General features: G+C 51.8%; 2 protein-coding genes across 7 annotated transcripts in view; one reads left to right on the forward strand and one right to left on the reverse strand.

Annotated features, from left to right (window-relative positions):
- Positions 1–2,436: 2,436 nt before the first annotated feature.
- Positions 2,437–5,235, reverse strand: LOC121457926. 2 transcript variants are annotated; one of them, XM_041667003.1, is made up of 3 exons: positions 5,030–5,235; positions 4,255–4,353; positions 2,437–4,153 (listed from the first exon to the last, which is right to left on the reverse strand). In XM_041667003.1, the coding sequence occupies exons 1-3, from the start codon at positions 5,117–5,119 to the stop codon at positions 3,866–3,868; spliced, it is 477 nt and encodes a 158-aa protein (XP_041522937.1). In that variant the 5' UTR covers positions 5,120–5,235; the 3' UTR covers positions 2,437–3,865. The 2 variants fall into 2 exon arrangements, with proteins under 2 accessions (XP_041522937.1, XP_041522936.1); XM_041667002.1 differs by having other exon boundaries at positions 2,437–4,353.
- Positions 4,326–15,689, forward strand: part of Ctbp2 (C-terminal binding protein 2) — a 133,666-nt gene continuing 122,302 nt past the window's right edge. For 2 of the 5 annotated variants that reach the window (XM_041666996.1, XM_041667000.1), the window contains exons 1-2: positions 4,326–4,460; positions 4,766–4,978. The gene's annotated coding sequence lies outside the window, so the exon portion shown is untranslated. Of the gene's footprint in view, positions 4,461–4,722; positions 4,979–5,234; positions 5,434–11,395; positions 11,419–15,689 lie in introns of those variants that run through there. The other 3 variants (XM_041666997.1, XM_041666998.1, XM_041666999.1) reach the window with 3 other exon arrangements.

The following is a 15,689-nucleotide window of genomic DNA, read 5'->3' on the forward strand; positions in this document are numbered from 1 at the left end:
TCTGGGACTCACCTTCTTTTTCCCATTTCACAGCAGTGTCTCACTCTGCCACTCAGGATGGACTAGAATTCATGGCAAACCTCCTGCCCCAGCTAGAACTGCACATGTGAGCCACATCTGCCTTTGTCTTTCCTGCCCTGTAAAAAAAAAATTTTTATTGTAATTTCCAGTGTGTATGCATGTGGTGCTGGGGCTCCAGCCCAGGTCCCCAGGCTTGCAGGGCTGCAAGTGCCTCACATGCTGAACAATAATGCCAACGCTGTTTCCTTTCAGTTCCCAGTTGCCACTGCTCTGCTTTTTCTGATTTTGCTTCTTTACTTACTACGTGTAAACGGAGTTAAACATTATTTGTCCTTTGCTTCACTAAGCCTTTTTTTCAACATTTATCTATACTATGACAATTCAGAATTTCCTCTTTTTAGTGAGGTGCATGCATGTGTGTGTGTGTACAGCTGGGCATGCCCACGCAACTGCATAGGCCAGGAGAGGATGAGGGTGTCCTGCTCGGTCACTCTCCACTTTTACTGAAGTGGGGGCATTTTTTTTTTCTCCTAGACTAGCTGGTTATCAAGCCCTAGTCACTCTCTCATCTCTCGCGCCACTATACCCCACTCCAGTGCTAGGCAGCTATCCTGGCTTTCTATCTGGGTGCTTTGGATCTGAACTCAGGTGTTCACATGTGTGAAGCAAGTGTTCTTACCCACTGTGCCATCTCCCTAGCCCTTTATTCCTTGGTTTGAGACAGGGTCCCACTATGTGTTCCTGGCTGTCCTGGAACTCATTATGTAGACCAGGATAGCCTTGTACTCACTGGGATCCACCTAACTCTGCTCTCCACGTGCTGGGGCTAAAGGTGTGCAGCACCCCACATGGCCCTTTATTTGTTTTTTAAAGGCTGAATAATAAATAGTCCGTATTTCATTTATTCATCTGTCACTGATAGACACTGTGCTGTTTTCACCTTTTGCTTGTTGGAGATAATGTTACTATGAATATGGGTATATTCACAACCATTTAAGCTTCTACTTTCAGTTCGTTGGGGACCAGTAATCAGAGATGACATTGCTGGACCATATAGCAATTCTACGTTAACTTTCTGAGGAGCTGCCACTCCCACCGTGGGGAACCAGTCACACCCCCATCAGCACTGCACAAGGGCTCCCATTTCTCCACATCATTTCCCCTTCTGCTGATGACAGTCACGCCAGTGGATAATTAGTGCTATCTTACTGTGGTTTTCATTTGTAGTTCCCTAGTGACTGAGGCTGAACATTTTGAGAGCATGCTTCTTGGCCATTCGCACATCATCCTCACAGAAGTATCTATTAGAGTCTCTTTATATTTTCAAAATTTAAAAGGGGCTAGAGAGATGGCTTAGCGGCTAAGAGCATTGGGCTGCTCTTTCAAAGGACCCTGGTTCAATTCCCAGCGCCTACATGGCAGCTCACAACTCAAGTTCCAGTGGATCGGACTCCCTCACACAGACACACACACAGGTCAAAATACCAACACATGTTAATAAATAATTTAACATTTAAAGATTTTTATTTGAGTGTGTATGTATGCACACGCACGTGGGCACCCTTGTAGATCAGAAGAGGGCATCGGATCCCTCAGAGCTGGAGTTGGGAGTGGCTGTGAGCCACCCTATGTGGTTACTGGGAACTGAGATCAGATCCCTCTGGAAGAGAAGCAAGTGCTCTTAGCTGCGAAGCCATCTCTCCAGCACTGGGTTTTTGTTTATTTTTATTTTGTGTGGTGGGCATGTCATTCATGATACATGCATGGTGACCAGAGGACAGCCTGGAGGAGTCAGTTTGCCCTTTCTAGGTTGCCAGGCTCAGGGGCAAGTGCTTTACACACCGAGCCATTGTGCCAGCGCCAAAGTATTACCTGTGTCAACACCATCTAGGTGGCTGCCAGATTCGCCTGTTCCAAGGAGCAAGGGATGAACCTGGGACCTCATCTAAGTGTTCTGCCCATTGCGCTGCTTCCCCCTGCCTGGGCTTCATATTTTAAAAAGCAGGCTGTCAGGCAGAAGTTTGGAATAATTTTTAGTTCTGAAATCTTTTTTTTTTTTTTTTTTTTTTTTTTTTTTTTTTTTTTTTTAGTTTTTCGAGACAGGGTTTCACTGTGGTTTTGGAGCCTGTCCTGGAACTAGCTCTTGTAGACCAGGCTGGCCTCGAACTCACAGAGATCCGCCTGCCTCTGCCTCCCAAGTGCTGGGATTAAAGGCGTGCGCCACCACCGCCCGGCTTAGTTCTGAAATCTTAAGAGGGTCGTGTTTTCCTTTGGTTGTGTGAATTGTGATACATGTGCAGGGGTCTGAGGACAACTTTGTCCACTCTTTCCTTTTCCTTTCACTAGGCATTGGGGATTGAACTCAGATCCTTGGGCTTGGCAGTTCCTTTGCAGACTCAGCTAGCCCGCAGGGTCCACCATAGTATTAAAATGGAATTCAAAATTAGACTGGAGGAAAGCTGAGCAAGCAATAGGAAAAGCCAGCGGGCCACGGTTTCTCGGGAAGAATAAAAGACCACCGAGGGCAAAGATCTGAGAAACAAAGAAGCAGGAGCTTTCACGACCATAGGACCAAGCAACTCACAAGGCAGGAACTGGTGGCACAGAAGCCTGGGGTATGCCGCAAGGTCAGTTTACAAGCAGGTCTTGGGCCCCACAACCTTGAAGTGAAGCTGCTGGAGATAGCAGTGAACTCTTTAGAGGAATCCCTGAGAACACAAAGCCCTGGAAGACGGAGGGGTGAGGGGTGGGTGCACACCTGTGAATTCTCTCACCGAACATCGGGATGGTGAGTTACTTCGTGACTGACCAGCCCCAGGCCTATTAGGGGCACATAAAACCAAGACAGGTATGTTTGAAAGGGACCTTTCCTGCACTGCCATTCAGAAAAGGTTTGTAAACTAGTTTAAAAACCAGTAGGACTATAAAACAATCATAGAAACCCTACAATGCCGGTCTTGCGGGCGGCATCTGGGTGTGCACTTTAGCAAACAGGTCGAGATAAAGTGCTCTCCAGGACGCACAGCGCTGGGTTCAAGGACTCAGAGGCCTCACGCGGCCCACGTCCGCTATAAATTTCTCCGGTCCGTAGGCCACACCGCTAGAAGTGGTTTTCTGAATGGCGGTCCCTGTGACCTTCAAAGTTGTGACATTAGACCCCCTCCTCTCGAACGTACAACCCAACACCTCAATTCAATCGCTAGCACCCCAAAAGATTGAAAAACAATTGCACCCAAGGGCTCTGCTCAGCGCCACAGGGCTCCTTAGAAGCCGCGCGCCAAAAGTCTTGGGAGGCCCTGGGCGCAAGGAGCTGGCTCCCTTCCGGGGATAGCGCTCGGGTGTCGCGGGTCATGGCCAAGGAATCCAGCCCAGATGTTGTCTAGGTTCTCGCGGCCGCAGTGCCCCATCCTCGTTGGGAGTCCAGATTCCAATCGCAGAACACCGAGACACTTGTGGACTCGTGAAAGGGCACCGCGCAAAACGACCCTCGGGACCCCAAGGCCTCAGAGAGGCTGGGGATCCGACCCAAGGCAAGGCTTTCAAAACAGCCCCAGCGACATCCAGACAGCAGAAAGACAAAATTTTTAAATGTGTAAAAACATTTGGCTTCTCGTAGCGAACACACCGCGATAAGTTCCAGTACACAGATCGGTCTCCGCGCGCACCCACAGCCGGCATGGTCTCCCTGATCTGGGATCGGGGAACGCAAGTGCCCCCTGTGGCCGGCCCGCGCCTGACCTCGCGGGCCTGGGACGGCACCGGTGGCCTGCGCAGGGCCCAAGAGGAAGTTGGAGCCTCGGGGCCGAGTAGAGGGCAGGTCGGCTGCGCGGGCGTGGTGGGGGCCCTACCGAGCCGGGGCCACCCTAGGGACCGCGGCGAGGCCCGCCGGAGCTCGCGTCTCCCCACGTGGCGGGCCCCACGTGGAAGGGGCGGAGGAGGAAGGAAAGCGAGGGCGGGTGGAGTCACCGCACCGGCTTCGGGACCCCCGCGCCTCCCCAGAGCCTCTAGGGTGGCGTGGGGTTGGGCCGGGGAGTGTCTGCCTTGCCCGGCCCCCTTGGCTGCCCGCTGCGCCAGTGTGCACTTTCGCGTAGCCGCTAATCCCTGGAGAGAGCCGATTTGTAGTGAGAAGTATCTGTAGGGGCGAGACCGGACCATGTGGGGTTGTGTCATTGGTTTGCAAAGAGAGACCCCGCCTTTGGAAAAAAAAAAAAGCCAGCGGGCAAGGACCCTCACCTCGCCTCCCGCCTCGCTCCTGCTCAGCCAGAGGGCACCGGAGCAGCGGCCCGCGCCGCTTCCGTCCTTCCCTTTCCTTTTCTCTGCGCTTTCCTCCTCCTTCCCGGGAGGAGAAAACAAATAAAGAAGAGCAAATAGCCGGGAGGCGCTCTGCTTCTAGGACCTTCCCTCCCCGGATCCAAGTTGCAGCCAGCATCCTCTGGGGGGTGAGCGCGGCGCAGCGCGGGCCGGGGACCCCCAGCGCAGACCCTGCCTGGCCGCGGGCCGGCGAGAGGACGCGCGGCCGGGATGGGGGGGGGGGTGGTTGGGAGCCGGTGGGCGGGGGAAGGGGGTGGGGTGGGTGGGGAAGTAGGAAGAGGCTCGGCGGCGACGGGAGGAGGAGGAAGGGAAGGGAAGGAAGGGAGGGAAGGGAAGGGAAAGGAAGGGAGGGGAGGGCGGGAGGGGGTGGGGCGCAGAGCTGGAGAGATTAAGTTTTTGTGTGTGTGTCTCTGTGTGCGTGTGTCATTTTAAGGTGGCTCGGGAGCTGACCAGAGGAGCCAGCGGCGGCCAGAGGAGCGGGAGACCAAGCTGGGAGCCATGCCGCGCTGAGGGGGGGGGCCTCACCGCCAGCGCCACCACCACCACCGCCGCCGCCGGGTGGGGTGGGAGGGGCGGGAGCCGCCGCTACCGCCGCCGCCTCCCGGGTGGGCGCCCTTCTCCGTGGACGCCGGCGACCCAGGACGAGGTAAGGGGGGGTCCTCGGGGAGGGCTGGGGCTGCTGCCGCCCCCGCCTCACCTGCGGCCGCTGGCTGGGGCGCCGTGCCCGCGCCTCACTGCGCCACTCCGGGAGGAGGAGGAGGGCGAAGGACACCGGGCCAGCCAGCATCCGAGGACATCTTTGGTCAGCGCCCCCGGCCCCGTATCCGCACGCCGCGCTCGGAGGTGGACGCCCGCCTGGGGGGGAGATATTGCCCGCCGCCCCTCGCTACCGATTGCGCCTGCTGCCCGCCCTTTGCGCCAGGATTTTTGTTGTTGTGATGAGAGTTGATGAATGCGAAGTAGGCGGTCACCTTCCTTCCCATCAGGATTGGAAAAAAAAAAAAGGAAAGAAAAACCCAGAGCGCAGCGGCGTCCGGAGGGCAGCGGCGGCGGCGTCTGGCGACGGTTTCCTAGGCGCCCCCGGCTTTCTCCTGGAGCCCGGTGGGTACGCGCGCGGGGGCCGCTGGCGATCTTGGACGAGCGCGCGGCGCGCCGCGGGGACAATACGGCCGGATCCCTGGGGATCAGGAGTCCGAGCATACCGGGGTGCGGCAGGCCTTGCGCCTATGAGGCGGGCGGGCGGGGGTGGGGAGAGGAGAGACCGGGGTCGGCGGGGACAAGTCGGGGCGCGCGTGGCTCTGGGCCCCTGGGGGCGCGGCCCCTGTCGGCCCGGGACCCCGCGCGGCTCCCCGAGAGTGTAAGTGAGAGGCCGGGAAGGAGGCGAAGCGGATCCCTTTTGTTTTGCCGGCCCGGCATTGTTGGCTCGTTGGGGCAGCCGGGGCCACATCTGCCGCCGCCGCCGCCAGTGGCGCGCGGGGCTCGGCCCGCCAAAGTCGCGGCGGGGCGGGGGGCCGGGGCGGGCTGCAAGGGCGGGGGCGGGCGGCGCGGGCATTTCCTCTGCCCGGCCGCGCTCCCGCGGGCACCACTTCCTCCTCGTCCTCCGCGGGCTGTCCTCGGCGCCCTCGCCCGGGCCGCACTTTTCGGGTGGGGCGAAGCAAAAAAGAAACTTTCGTAGAAGGGGCTGACTGGGGCGCGCCTTGGGCACCAGGCACCCAGCGTGGCGTGGGTACGGCCGGGCCATCTCGGTCGCCTCCTGCTCATGGTTATGCTCCGCGGAGCCGGACCGACTCGCGGGAAGAGCCTTTCTTCTCCGCCTCGCGCCCTCCCCAGTGCCTCGGGCGACCGGGGCTAGGCAGCGCGGGAGTGCCGGCGCGCCCAGGCCTTGCTCCTGCGGGAGGCCCCGCGGCGTGGCCGGTCGCCTGCAGCCCATGTTGCGCCCATGGGCTCGGAGGCCGCGGGCCCGAGAGCTCGGCGCGGTCACCGCGGGCACACACTCGCGCGCACACACTCCCCCCGGTGGCTTGCTTTCCGCTGGCGACGATGGTCGCGGACACCAAGGGTGCGACTGTGCGCGTGTTTGTGGTATCCCCTACCCAGCCCCCAGCCCGTACTTTTCCCTGAGGCGGTCCAAGCAGCAGTTGGCTCCAGGGAACCCCCACGTTTGGGGTTTTGTAGAGGAGCGGGGAAATAATTTATGAAATCTCTGCGTGCTTGGAGACTGCTGGCCTACGTTGCCACGCCAGGCTCCCCAACCTCTGGCAAACAGATAGATCTTCCTGGATATTTGCCCTCTTTTTTTTTTTTTTAAATCAGAAATGGGGGGGATCTTCTTAGTCCTCGGTTGTGAATGACTTGAAGGGTAGGTAAGAGAACTCGATACGTTGGAAATTTAAAATGCTCAACACCTTTATTTGCGATTCTTTGGGATGTGAGCGTTTTTATCTGAGGTGGGTGATTTTTGAGGAAACATTGCATTGGGGTGGGGGGTTACAAAAGTGGTTCTGCTTTTTTTAAACTTTGTCGGCATGCATCAACTATGGGACCTCTTTTCGAAGGAGATGGATACCGCCTTCTCTCCTCGTGCTGGGTTCAAAGACAGTTTAGAGTTACCTCGCGTTCGGCTCCTGGGGCTGCTGTTTGCCTTCAGATAGATTCTTAAAGAACTAGTTTCCATCTGCTTCTGAGAGTTCTGGTTTGAAACATTTTTCAAAATACATCTTTTACATCTTGAGTAATGGGATTTTAAAAGGATCTTGTTTTTCCAATCACCTGATTTCAAAGAGTACTTTTTAACAGCAATTACAAAGTAATATTTTAAATTCTAATTCAACATTTTCGGCCCCAACAACTTTAATGAAAGAAACAAGGTTTCCTTTTTACTTTTCTAAATAGCAACTGTATCTTAAAGTTGAAACGTTGAATATCCTTTTGTCTGGCTCTGACACACTCCTGGAAAAACCCCCAGTGCCCTTTTTATAGCCCCCCAAAGAAAAGTTAATGAGCTGGTAGGTTTCAAGCAAGAAGCAGGTCCTCCCTCTTGCAAAATATGCTTATAGTCGCCATTGAAGTTTAATGTTAGCCGTGAATGTACTAGCCTTTAATGAAACCAGTTTAATCGTTCACACTTGATCAAGTATAACATGACCAAACAAAGGAAATAAGCCAGCATATTTCTGTAGAGCATTGAAGGGTTTAGTGTAAGTGTTGATGTTGGGTCGCCCCTCCCCCACCGCCCCAGTTCAAGAGAGAGGGTTGAAAGCTAGGGGGATTTATGACACTGATTGGTTTTTCTGTGCCCCAGGGGTTGGGGACCAGGGTACGTCTCTGTGGAAAGCAGCCATATTAGAGGGAATTAAAAGATAGCAGGTTTGGAGCTAGTTCCAAACCTGACAAGGTGTATTTTGGTTTCTTATTTGGGGGAAGATACCTAAGGTCAAGGAGTACGTATATCCACCCTCCCTCCACACACACCTTGTAATGGCACGTTAATAAGGGGGAGTGGAGGGCAGTGTGGTGTGCCCTGCTGAGGGGACCTCACTACCACGTGAGTTATTTACGGTTTCACTTGGGAGCTTTGAAACTGGCCCTTGAATGGGTGTTCTTGTGGGGGAGGGGCAGGGTAAATTACCTTTTCTTCGCTGTGATTAAAAAAAAAGCCTTTGTCCTTCACATGCATTTCCTTGCTAAGCTTGAGTTGCAGTTTGTGTGGGATTTAGTCGTCAACTTAAGTGAAGAAATTGAAAAATGCAAGAGTGTCACTTCAGAGTTAAGAAAGTTAAAAAGTTTAGATACCAAAAAAAACAAACACTGTCACTGTAAAAAAAAAAAAAACAAAACAAAACCCAGCACCGGTGACATACTTTGTGAAATATTTTGGCCTTTTAAGACTCAGGCACACCTGTTCCTGTCCCCGCTGAGTGCTTTGCTTTCCCTGGCGTTGTTAATGTGGCTCTTGTACACAAGATGAAACAGTAAAACTTGCTGGTGGAATAATTATTAACTACTCCATCCGTTACCCTTTCAGGGAATAATCAATAACTTCACTCTTGACTTGAAAAGCTCCAAACAGAAATGCTACTCCTGTACGTCTAGAAAGTGCTTTAAAGAGAAATTGAATTAGCACAACACACAAGTGGCAGCAGCAAAAACTATGAAAAACCTACACGTACCGTTTTTCCTTGTTCTGAGAAAGCAGTCGGTAAACGTTGGTGTACTGAACCAGCAACGTGTTGAATTTAGAAAAATATTGTCACTAGAGAGCTTTAAAGCAGTAAAGGAAAGTGAGTCCAGGATGGCTTGTTTTGTTAACCTTTTTTTTTTTTTTTTTTTGAGCCAAGGTCTCTACATAGCCCTGGGTGTTATGCTGTTACAGAGGTCACCAGGCTTAGAACTCACAGAGAGACCTGCTGGCTTTTTCCTCCCCACATCCTGGGATTAAAGGCTTGTGCCACCACACCCTGCCTTTCCCATTCTTGTTATTGATTTTTTTTAAAGGACATCCAAAAGGACACCTTTCAGGGAGGGCTCCTGCTGCTTGTGGGGTGTGTGTGCCACCCTGGCGTCCTGAGTCATTTTGGAAGGCAAAGTTATCTCCCTTCCCCTTCCCCATATTCAGTGCTTTTACTGAGTGGAAAAAGAAATTTAAAGAGTTTCCAGCATTGCTAGAATGGTGGCCCCAGCTGTCTTTTTTTTTTTTTTTTAACCACCGCCACTTCAGTACAGAGGGACTGTCATGTATGTGAGTTCAATCAGGGTCCCACTGGTAATAATCTATCAGCTGACAGCAGAAGGCCCAGTGTGGCAGGTGCCTGGTGCAGGCCACATGGCAGTGTAAGCATTCACACAGCACAGGGTTGGGCAGGGATACTGCCCATCTTGCTGGGTATGAACAACTCAGTTAAATTTCCATGTCCAGCTGATAACACACTTTTTTTTTAGTCTTCTAAAAAGTATAGTGAGCTGGGCGGTGGTCGTGCACACCTTTAATCCCAGTACTGAACTGAGGCTGGTGGGTCTCTGAGTTCAAGGTCAGCCAGGTCCACGCCTAGAAACCCCCGCTCCTACCAAAAAGAAAAAAAAATACTGTACTTTGACCCTTTGCAAAAAAGTCCTTGTCTTTAATAGCGGTGACACCTTTTGGTGACATCTTGGGATATCTTACTAATAGTCTTTCTGTGAGCTAGTAGCTCAGGGATGCTCGGGAAGTTTGTGCTGAAAAGTTTTTGGGGTACAGGAATGCTTGGTGGGTAACTTGTGGATATGCTGGTAAGCGTGTCCTTATTTACTTCGGCTGCGATTTCAAGTTACAGCCCCCTTGGAAAGCAGGGGAAACTTGAGGCTTTCCCCATCCCTATGTTTTGAAGCTAATTTTTATCCCCGTCTGGATTTAATGGAATATGTGTCATAGAGTCATGAAAGGTTTTTTTTAAGCCCTATCTCCTCGTTTAGAAAATTATATTTAATAATCGCCAAAAACTTCAGAGCCATTTTTAAAGGTTTTCAGTGGCTCTTTTGATCATGGTTTAATGAAGAGTATCCAAAAGCCAGCAGTGTGATGCTAATGATGGTCACAAATGACTGTTTGGGCCCAGTCTGGAGTTTGCTCTTAGATGTCATTATTAATGCTGAGGCCTAAATTATGGTTGCACTTGGGCATTCAGAACCTCTCCTATGAAAAGAAGGGCTGTGCTCATTGTGGAGAGGGGGGATTCACAGATGAATATAGAGTGTAGAGTGCGAGAGAGCCAGGCCATTGTTGGTGTGGAATGCTGACAATGGGAGCCAAGGGGGCAGTTTTGCCTTCTGCAGGAGAAGGGAACGAGATGGGAGCCAGCCTGGCATTCATCTGCCTTGGTCAGGCATGGAAATTTGGCCAGCTTCCCTTCCTGAGTTTTTCTTAGAAGGTGGTCCTACTGGACTCCTAGGGAATGCATGCTTTGGCTTCTTAGCAATCTGCATTCTTTTTTAGGAAAGATTACAAGAGCAAATAGAAGCTTTTCCAAGAAAAGCGTTAAGAATCCAAACTTCTTCCCCCTCCCCTTTCAGATTTGGTATTAGGAGAACAATATATATGCCAGACATGGAGGCCACTGAAGTCCCAGGAAGGAGCTGTGTTTATTTTTAATTCCTCCCTGTGCCTTTAGGGACAGTCACTGTAGGTCCCGTTGGTAGCTCCTATTCTTTCTTAAGGTCTTCTTGCGTTCTTCATTTTCAAAGCCTTCCCTCCTCCCACTTCCATGTGGGGCCCATGATGGCTCAGGTGACAGGCATTCCTGGTACCTCGTAAAAGCCTCCATCCAAACTGAAATCGTGTGGGTAATTGTCTATTCCCAGGGCTGCTTCTATTTGGTGTTTAGCAATGCGCCGTCATAACGTGGAGGCCCCTTGGCAGTTTCCATCCATACCTAACTAGGTCTCTAGTGGGTGCTTAGAAATGCCCTGCTTTAGCTGTGACCTAACTCAGATTGAACAGATGACTCCTAGAGTGGACTGAAATGCCATAGAAATTGTGATAAAACGGTTGGCTTCTGACTAATGGGGCCAGCAGGCATGTTAGTTTTATAGGGAATTATGACTTCTGTCCTAAAGTAATAATAGCACTTTTTCCCCCATCCCCTAAGCTGGGTGGTGGTGGTGGGGATGTTAACCCTCAATACCTGGTGGCTACGTTTTTTGCCTTGGTCAGTGGCCAGGAGAAGCCCTGGTAAAGGGAGGGAGGTGCTTTTTATTCATTCTGCTTATAAAAATCCTTTTTATTTGTAAACTACAGAAGGAAATATACTTTATTTGCCCTGTTATATTTTGGGGTCTTGGCTCATGTTGTAGCACAGGCTAGGCTTGAATTCATTCCTGGTCAGTGCCATGTAGTGTACCACCACACCTGGTTTATGTTGTTGGTTTTATTTATTTATTTATTTATTTTTCTGGATTCTGGTCAGCAGAAGTGTGCTTCTTGCATTACAACATCCTGACTCAAGACTGAAATTGCCTGGTTTAAAGACTTTGCTAGGAAAGAGAGCGGCCGTGGCTCTGTGTATTATGGGAGGCCCTCCCTCTCTGAGGATGTGGAATACAGCGCCAGGCCTTGTAAGTTCATCCTTTTTGTGGCTCTCTGCTCCTCTCACGCTTGAAATTTGGCCTCTAGCTATCTCACCAAGCTCAGGACAAACAAAACCTTCATTATTGGAGTCATGGAATCCTAGGAAGTTTGTCTGGAAGGAACTAAGAGACCTGGCTTATGACCTAGTGGGGTACTTTGTTGTACTTCTTGGTCCTATTATGACAGTTTATAAAAAGAAACACCTTTATGGATGCAAGCAGGCATAATAGAACCTGGAAGTGTATTTACTGTGCCTCGTCTCAGAGCCCAGAGGAGAGTACTGGGAGGGGTAGGAGGAGCAGGTGAAAATGCCTTGTTGGAAAGAGGCACCTTCCCTTTAAGTGAACCCTAGTTGCTGATGGAGAACTTTAGTATGGTCTGCCCGGTAGTTTCCGACCCAGCTGGGCCCGAGGAAAGGTGGGAGTAATGCCTCTCGCACCCTGAAACTCTGGTGTCCCACCTAAAAGCCAGGTGAGCAGGGCCGAGAGAGCTCTGAAAACCAAGTCTCAGGGGATGGTTAAAGGAAAGAAGTTAACATTCTGAACCCTCAACCCCCACTTCCAGCCCAACAGTGCCCTCGGCGATCACGTGGCCTGGTATTACTCAGGAACCCAGCTAATTCCACGAGAGAGGGGGTGCCGTTGTTGGAGCTGGCAGACCAGATGGGACCGGACCGTGGAGGGCTGCCGGCAATGGCAAAACTTAGTGACCACTGGGGTCCGAGTTTGGCTACTAGTTTCCAAACACCGGAGGCCCAGGTGGAGGCCGCGGCTAATAGGATTCCTTAGGAAGATGCCATTTCATTTTCTTGACGAGTGTGGTGGATGACAGGTATTTTTCAAAGTTTTGTTTTCCCAGCCTTCTTCAGAAGTTCTACCAGCCTGTGCCGCTGGCTGGATAGCTTGCCTGCCTTTTGGGGGAGGCTGGAGCAGGTGGCTCGTGTGGGTGCCATGGTCAGATACTGGTGATGAAAGTCATTTGGGAAAAGTGGTATGGAGTGCATCGGACATCCATCCATGTATGTATATGAGTGTCTACAAGTAAGAATATTTTTAATCTTAAAAAGTTTACAGCCATTAATCTTAACGAGGCTTCTGCGAACTGGGTAAATACAGTAATTTCTGTGTATTTGTGAGAAAGAACAACTGAGTCGCTTCCTCCAAGTCACAAAGGAGTTTTTTTTTTTTTCTTTCTCCCCCTAGTTCCTGCAGCAGAGTTGGGGAGGTGGATCGGGCCACCCGGGACTCTGCCTTGTGCCCAGCCGGACACCGGGACGACTTCCGGTGTCCCGCGCGACCTTCCAGGCGTTGAAGAGGGGCTGGGTCTGAGAGCAAGGCCTTGGCCACACCTGGCCCCGCCCCTCATACGGGGCGGGGTCTGGCTGGGGACCCAGGGGAAGAGGGAGGGAGCCTCTTCACGGTTAGGCTTTCTGGGATCCCAGGACCCGAATCGCACACAGGTGGCTGCTCGTCCCCGGGGTGCGTGCACCTGGAGGCCCGCCCGCCCGTCTCTGCGCCCGGGATGGGGCGCCTGAGACCGGGAAAACTACCCTTGCCCACGCCTTTCACTTGCTAATCCGAACAGCAGGGAAGTCCTTAGGTGACGGACGTGGACCCTGTTTCCCAGCCCCCACTTCCTTCATCCTGCTGGCTTCTCTCTCACCAGCTGGCCTCCCTGGCGGGGATGGTGCTGCCAAGTGACTTTGAGAGACATTGGGGGGGGGGACGCCCAATGGGGCCTCCACCTTCAGCTCTACTGAGCCAGGTGTATGGCAGGACCTGACCCCACTTCTGCCCACAGTGATCCTGGCCTTTTAATGTCCCGGACTTGGACCGTGGTGTCTCTGGCTCCTCCAGTGAGGTTACTGGGAGGTTCATTGATAGACTGCCTGAGGGCGAACGCCCACAGGGGCACTAAGCTTACAATGGGCTTGTGGTGTTTTTCAGTGCTGTTTTATTTGTACCACAAACAGGAAAAAGGGCTTGACACAAGTTAACTGCCGGGACCGAGGTCTGCTACCATTACCCCAACAGCTGGGGTTTCATTATGGTGGCAGTTCTGGGGCCCCGAGGTTTATGATTGGAGGTGCCTGGGCATTAAGAGGCAGCAGGATTTTTGAATTGGGGGTTATCCCTGGTGAAACAGTCTGAATGCTTGGCCTTCTGTCTTTGAAGACTTCATAACCTCAGAACTCCTTGCAGCATTGTTTCTTTTGGTAGAGTAACAATTAGATAGTGAATATCTGTTGAATCCTCACTTGTATCTGCTGTGACTGGTCTACACTAGCCTTTGAGTCTCCCAGGGTGGAATGATGGCTGACCGAGGAAGTGCTTTGAGGTGACTTGCCTATGATCTGCCCACAGAGCTGGGACCCTGAAGTATGAAAAGTTCACACTTCCTGGTTGGAGGGTCTTCCTTCTCCCTGGGTGGAGCCTCCTCCCACCCTCCTTTGCTCTCTGCCTTCAGAGCAGAGGGGAGGAGCAGGTTCTATGTTCTTCCAGAATTCAGACAGACATCACAGAAATAATTCCATCTCACCCTGCCTCCACCACACAGGTTTCCCAGAGCTCATGGAACTGAGACGTTCGGCCTATTTTCATTTTGTTCTTTGGATGATCGTTTCGTTAGAGTAGCACAGTCTAAAACAGGGAGGGCTTTCTGTAGGCTCTCCAGGCCTTTAAAAGTTTATTGCACTTAAAAACATTTTAAATCAATGTATTTGTGTGGGTGCGGGGTGGGGGAGAATCAGTGTGTAAGTGTGCATCACCACCTGCTGGTGGTTCATTGCACTTTTGTGCTGGAGCTCTAACACAAGCTAGGCAAACACACCCCTTTTCTCCTTAAGATGCGCAGGCTGGCCCTAATACTCACTCTGCAGCTTCAGTCGGCTGAGTATCTAGGGTTCCAGCTGCTCAGTCTCCTCTGTACTTTAAAAATAACACTTATTTTTATTTCATGTGTATGGGTGTTTTGCCTGCATGAAAGTCTGTGCCCACAGTACATGCAGAGGCCAGAAGAGGGCATCTGACCCCCTGGAACTGGAGTTAACGGATGAGGTTTTGTAGCGATTTATTACCTGTGCGTGCTGGAAACTGAACCTAGGTCCTTTGGAAGAACAGCCTCTTAACCATTGAACCATCTCTTCAGCCACTCTTCGCTGTAATTGGAAAGTGACTCTTCAGGCCTGGGAGGTCTCTGGGAGCTTGTGGCTGTGTGGATAGAATTCTCTCTGGATTGTAGACTCACTGTGGACCTCTGTCTGCCCCACTCCCCTAAAATTATGCCCCCCAGGATGACAACTAACTGCTGGCACTCACTCTGTCAGTAGTTAAGACTTGAATTCCCATTTTGAGCATGGTCTCAAGTCTCAAAGTAGGCACTACCATTCTAGGGAGTACCCTTGGGGGGTGGCTTGATTGGCATGAACCTGACACTCCACTGTTCCTCAATTTCTGCACATAGATACTTGGAGGAAGCTGGGCAGGGGTCTACCCCCTCCCCTCCTGGAGGATGGGATCTTTCTGCTCAACTCCTGTAAAACCAGTACGAACTTCTTTCAAGGAAGTTCTAGGTTACAGCCTTGGATTTGTGTAAAGCTGGCCTTAGTCAGGAATCTGAGTGAATTCTCCAGAACAAAAGGATTAGTCTTCTTTTCAAAGTGGCTACCAGAACTGAAAAGGAATGGCACGAAGTTGGGTGTGTCCTAAAAAAAAAAATCCAGAGCCTCGCCCCTCCCCTGTGGTGATTAACTCACCTCAAAGGCACCCAAGGCAGGAGCTCTGGACCTAAGGTCCCCTTATGGTGGGGATTTTCCTGAAAAACAGGCTTTCATTCAAAGAGTACCTTCCTGTTCTGCAGCCCTTTCTACCCTGTGGAGAACAGGTGTGGGCCTGTGAGCCGGGGAAATCCCTTTAGTTATGCTGGGGAGGGGTATGAGCCTCAAAGAGCTGGGACTGGGGACACAGTAGGTTGGACCCTGACTGCGGGTGACCTGTTGGAAGGTGTCTCTTAACAAATTACTCGTTTACCCTGGTGCCCTGGCTCTGCTCCAGCTTGGGTAATGATTATATTACTGTCTGTTTTAAGGTCCCGTCCCCCCCGTCCCCCCCCCCCCCCCCCCCCCCCCCGTTTTCAGACAGACCTCCATTGTGCTTTTACAGAAGAGGTCAGTTGCAGGGTGGGAGAGTGCGGATCCTGTGTTGGCTTTAACTGTACAGGTAGAGGTGAGGGATGGGACCTGAGAGGATAAAAGCCTCCT

Source organism: Microtus oregoni, unplaced genomic scaffold, assembly GCF_018167655.1.
Source record: "Microtus oregoni isolate MIOR12 unplaced genomic scaffold, Mior012 000016F_ref0000370, whole genome shotgun sequence".
Lineage (NCBI taxonomy): Eukaryota > Metazoa > Chordata > Mammalia > Rodentia > Cricetidae > Microtus > Microtus oregoni.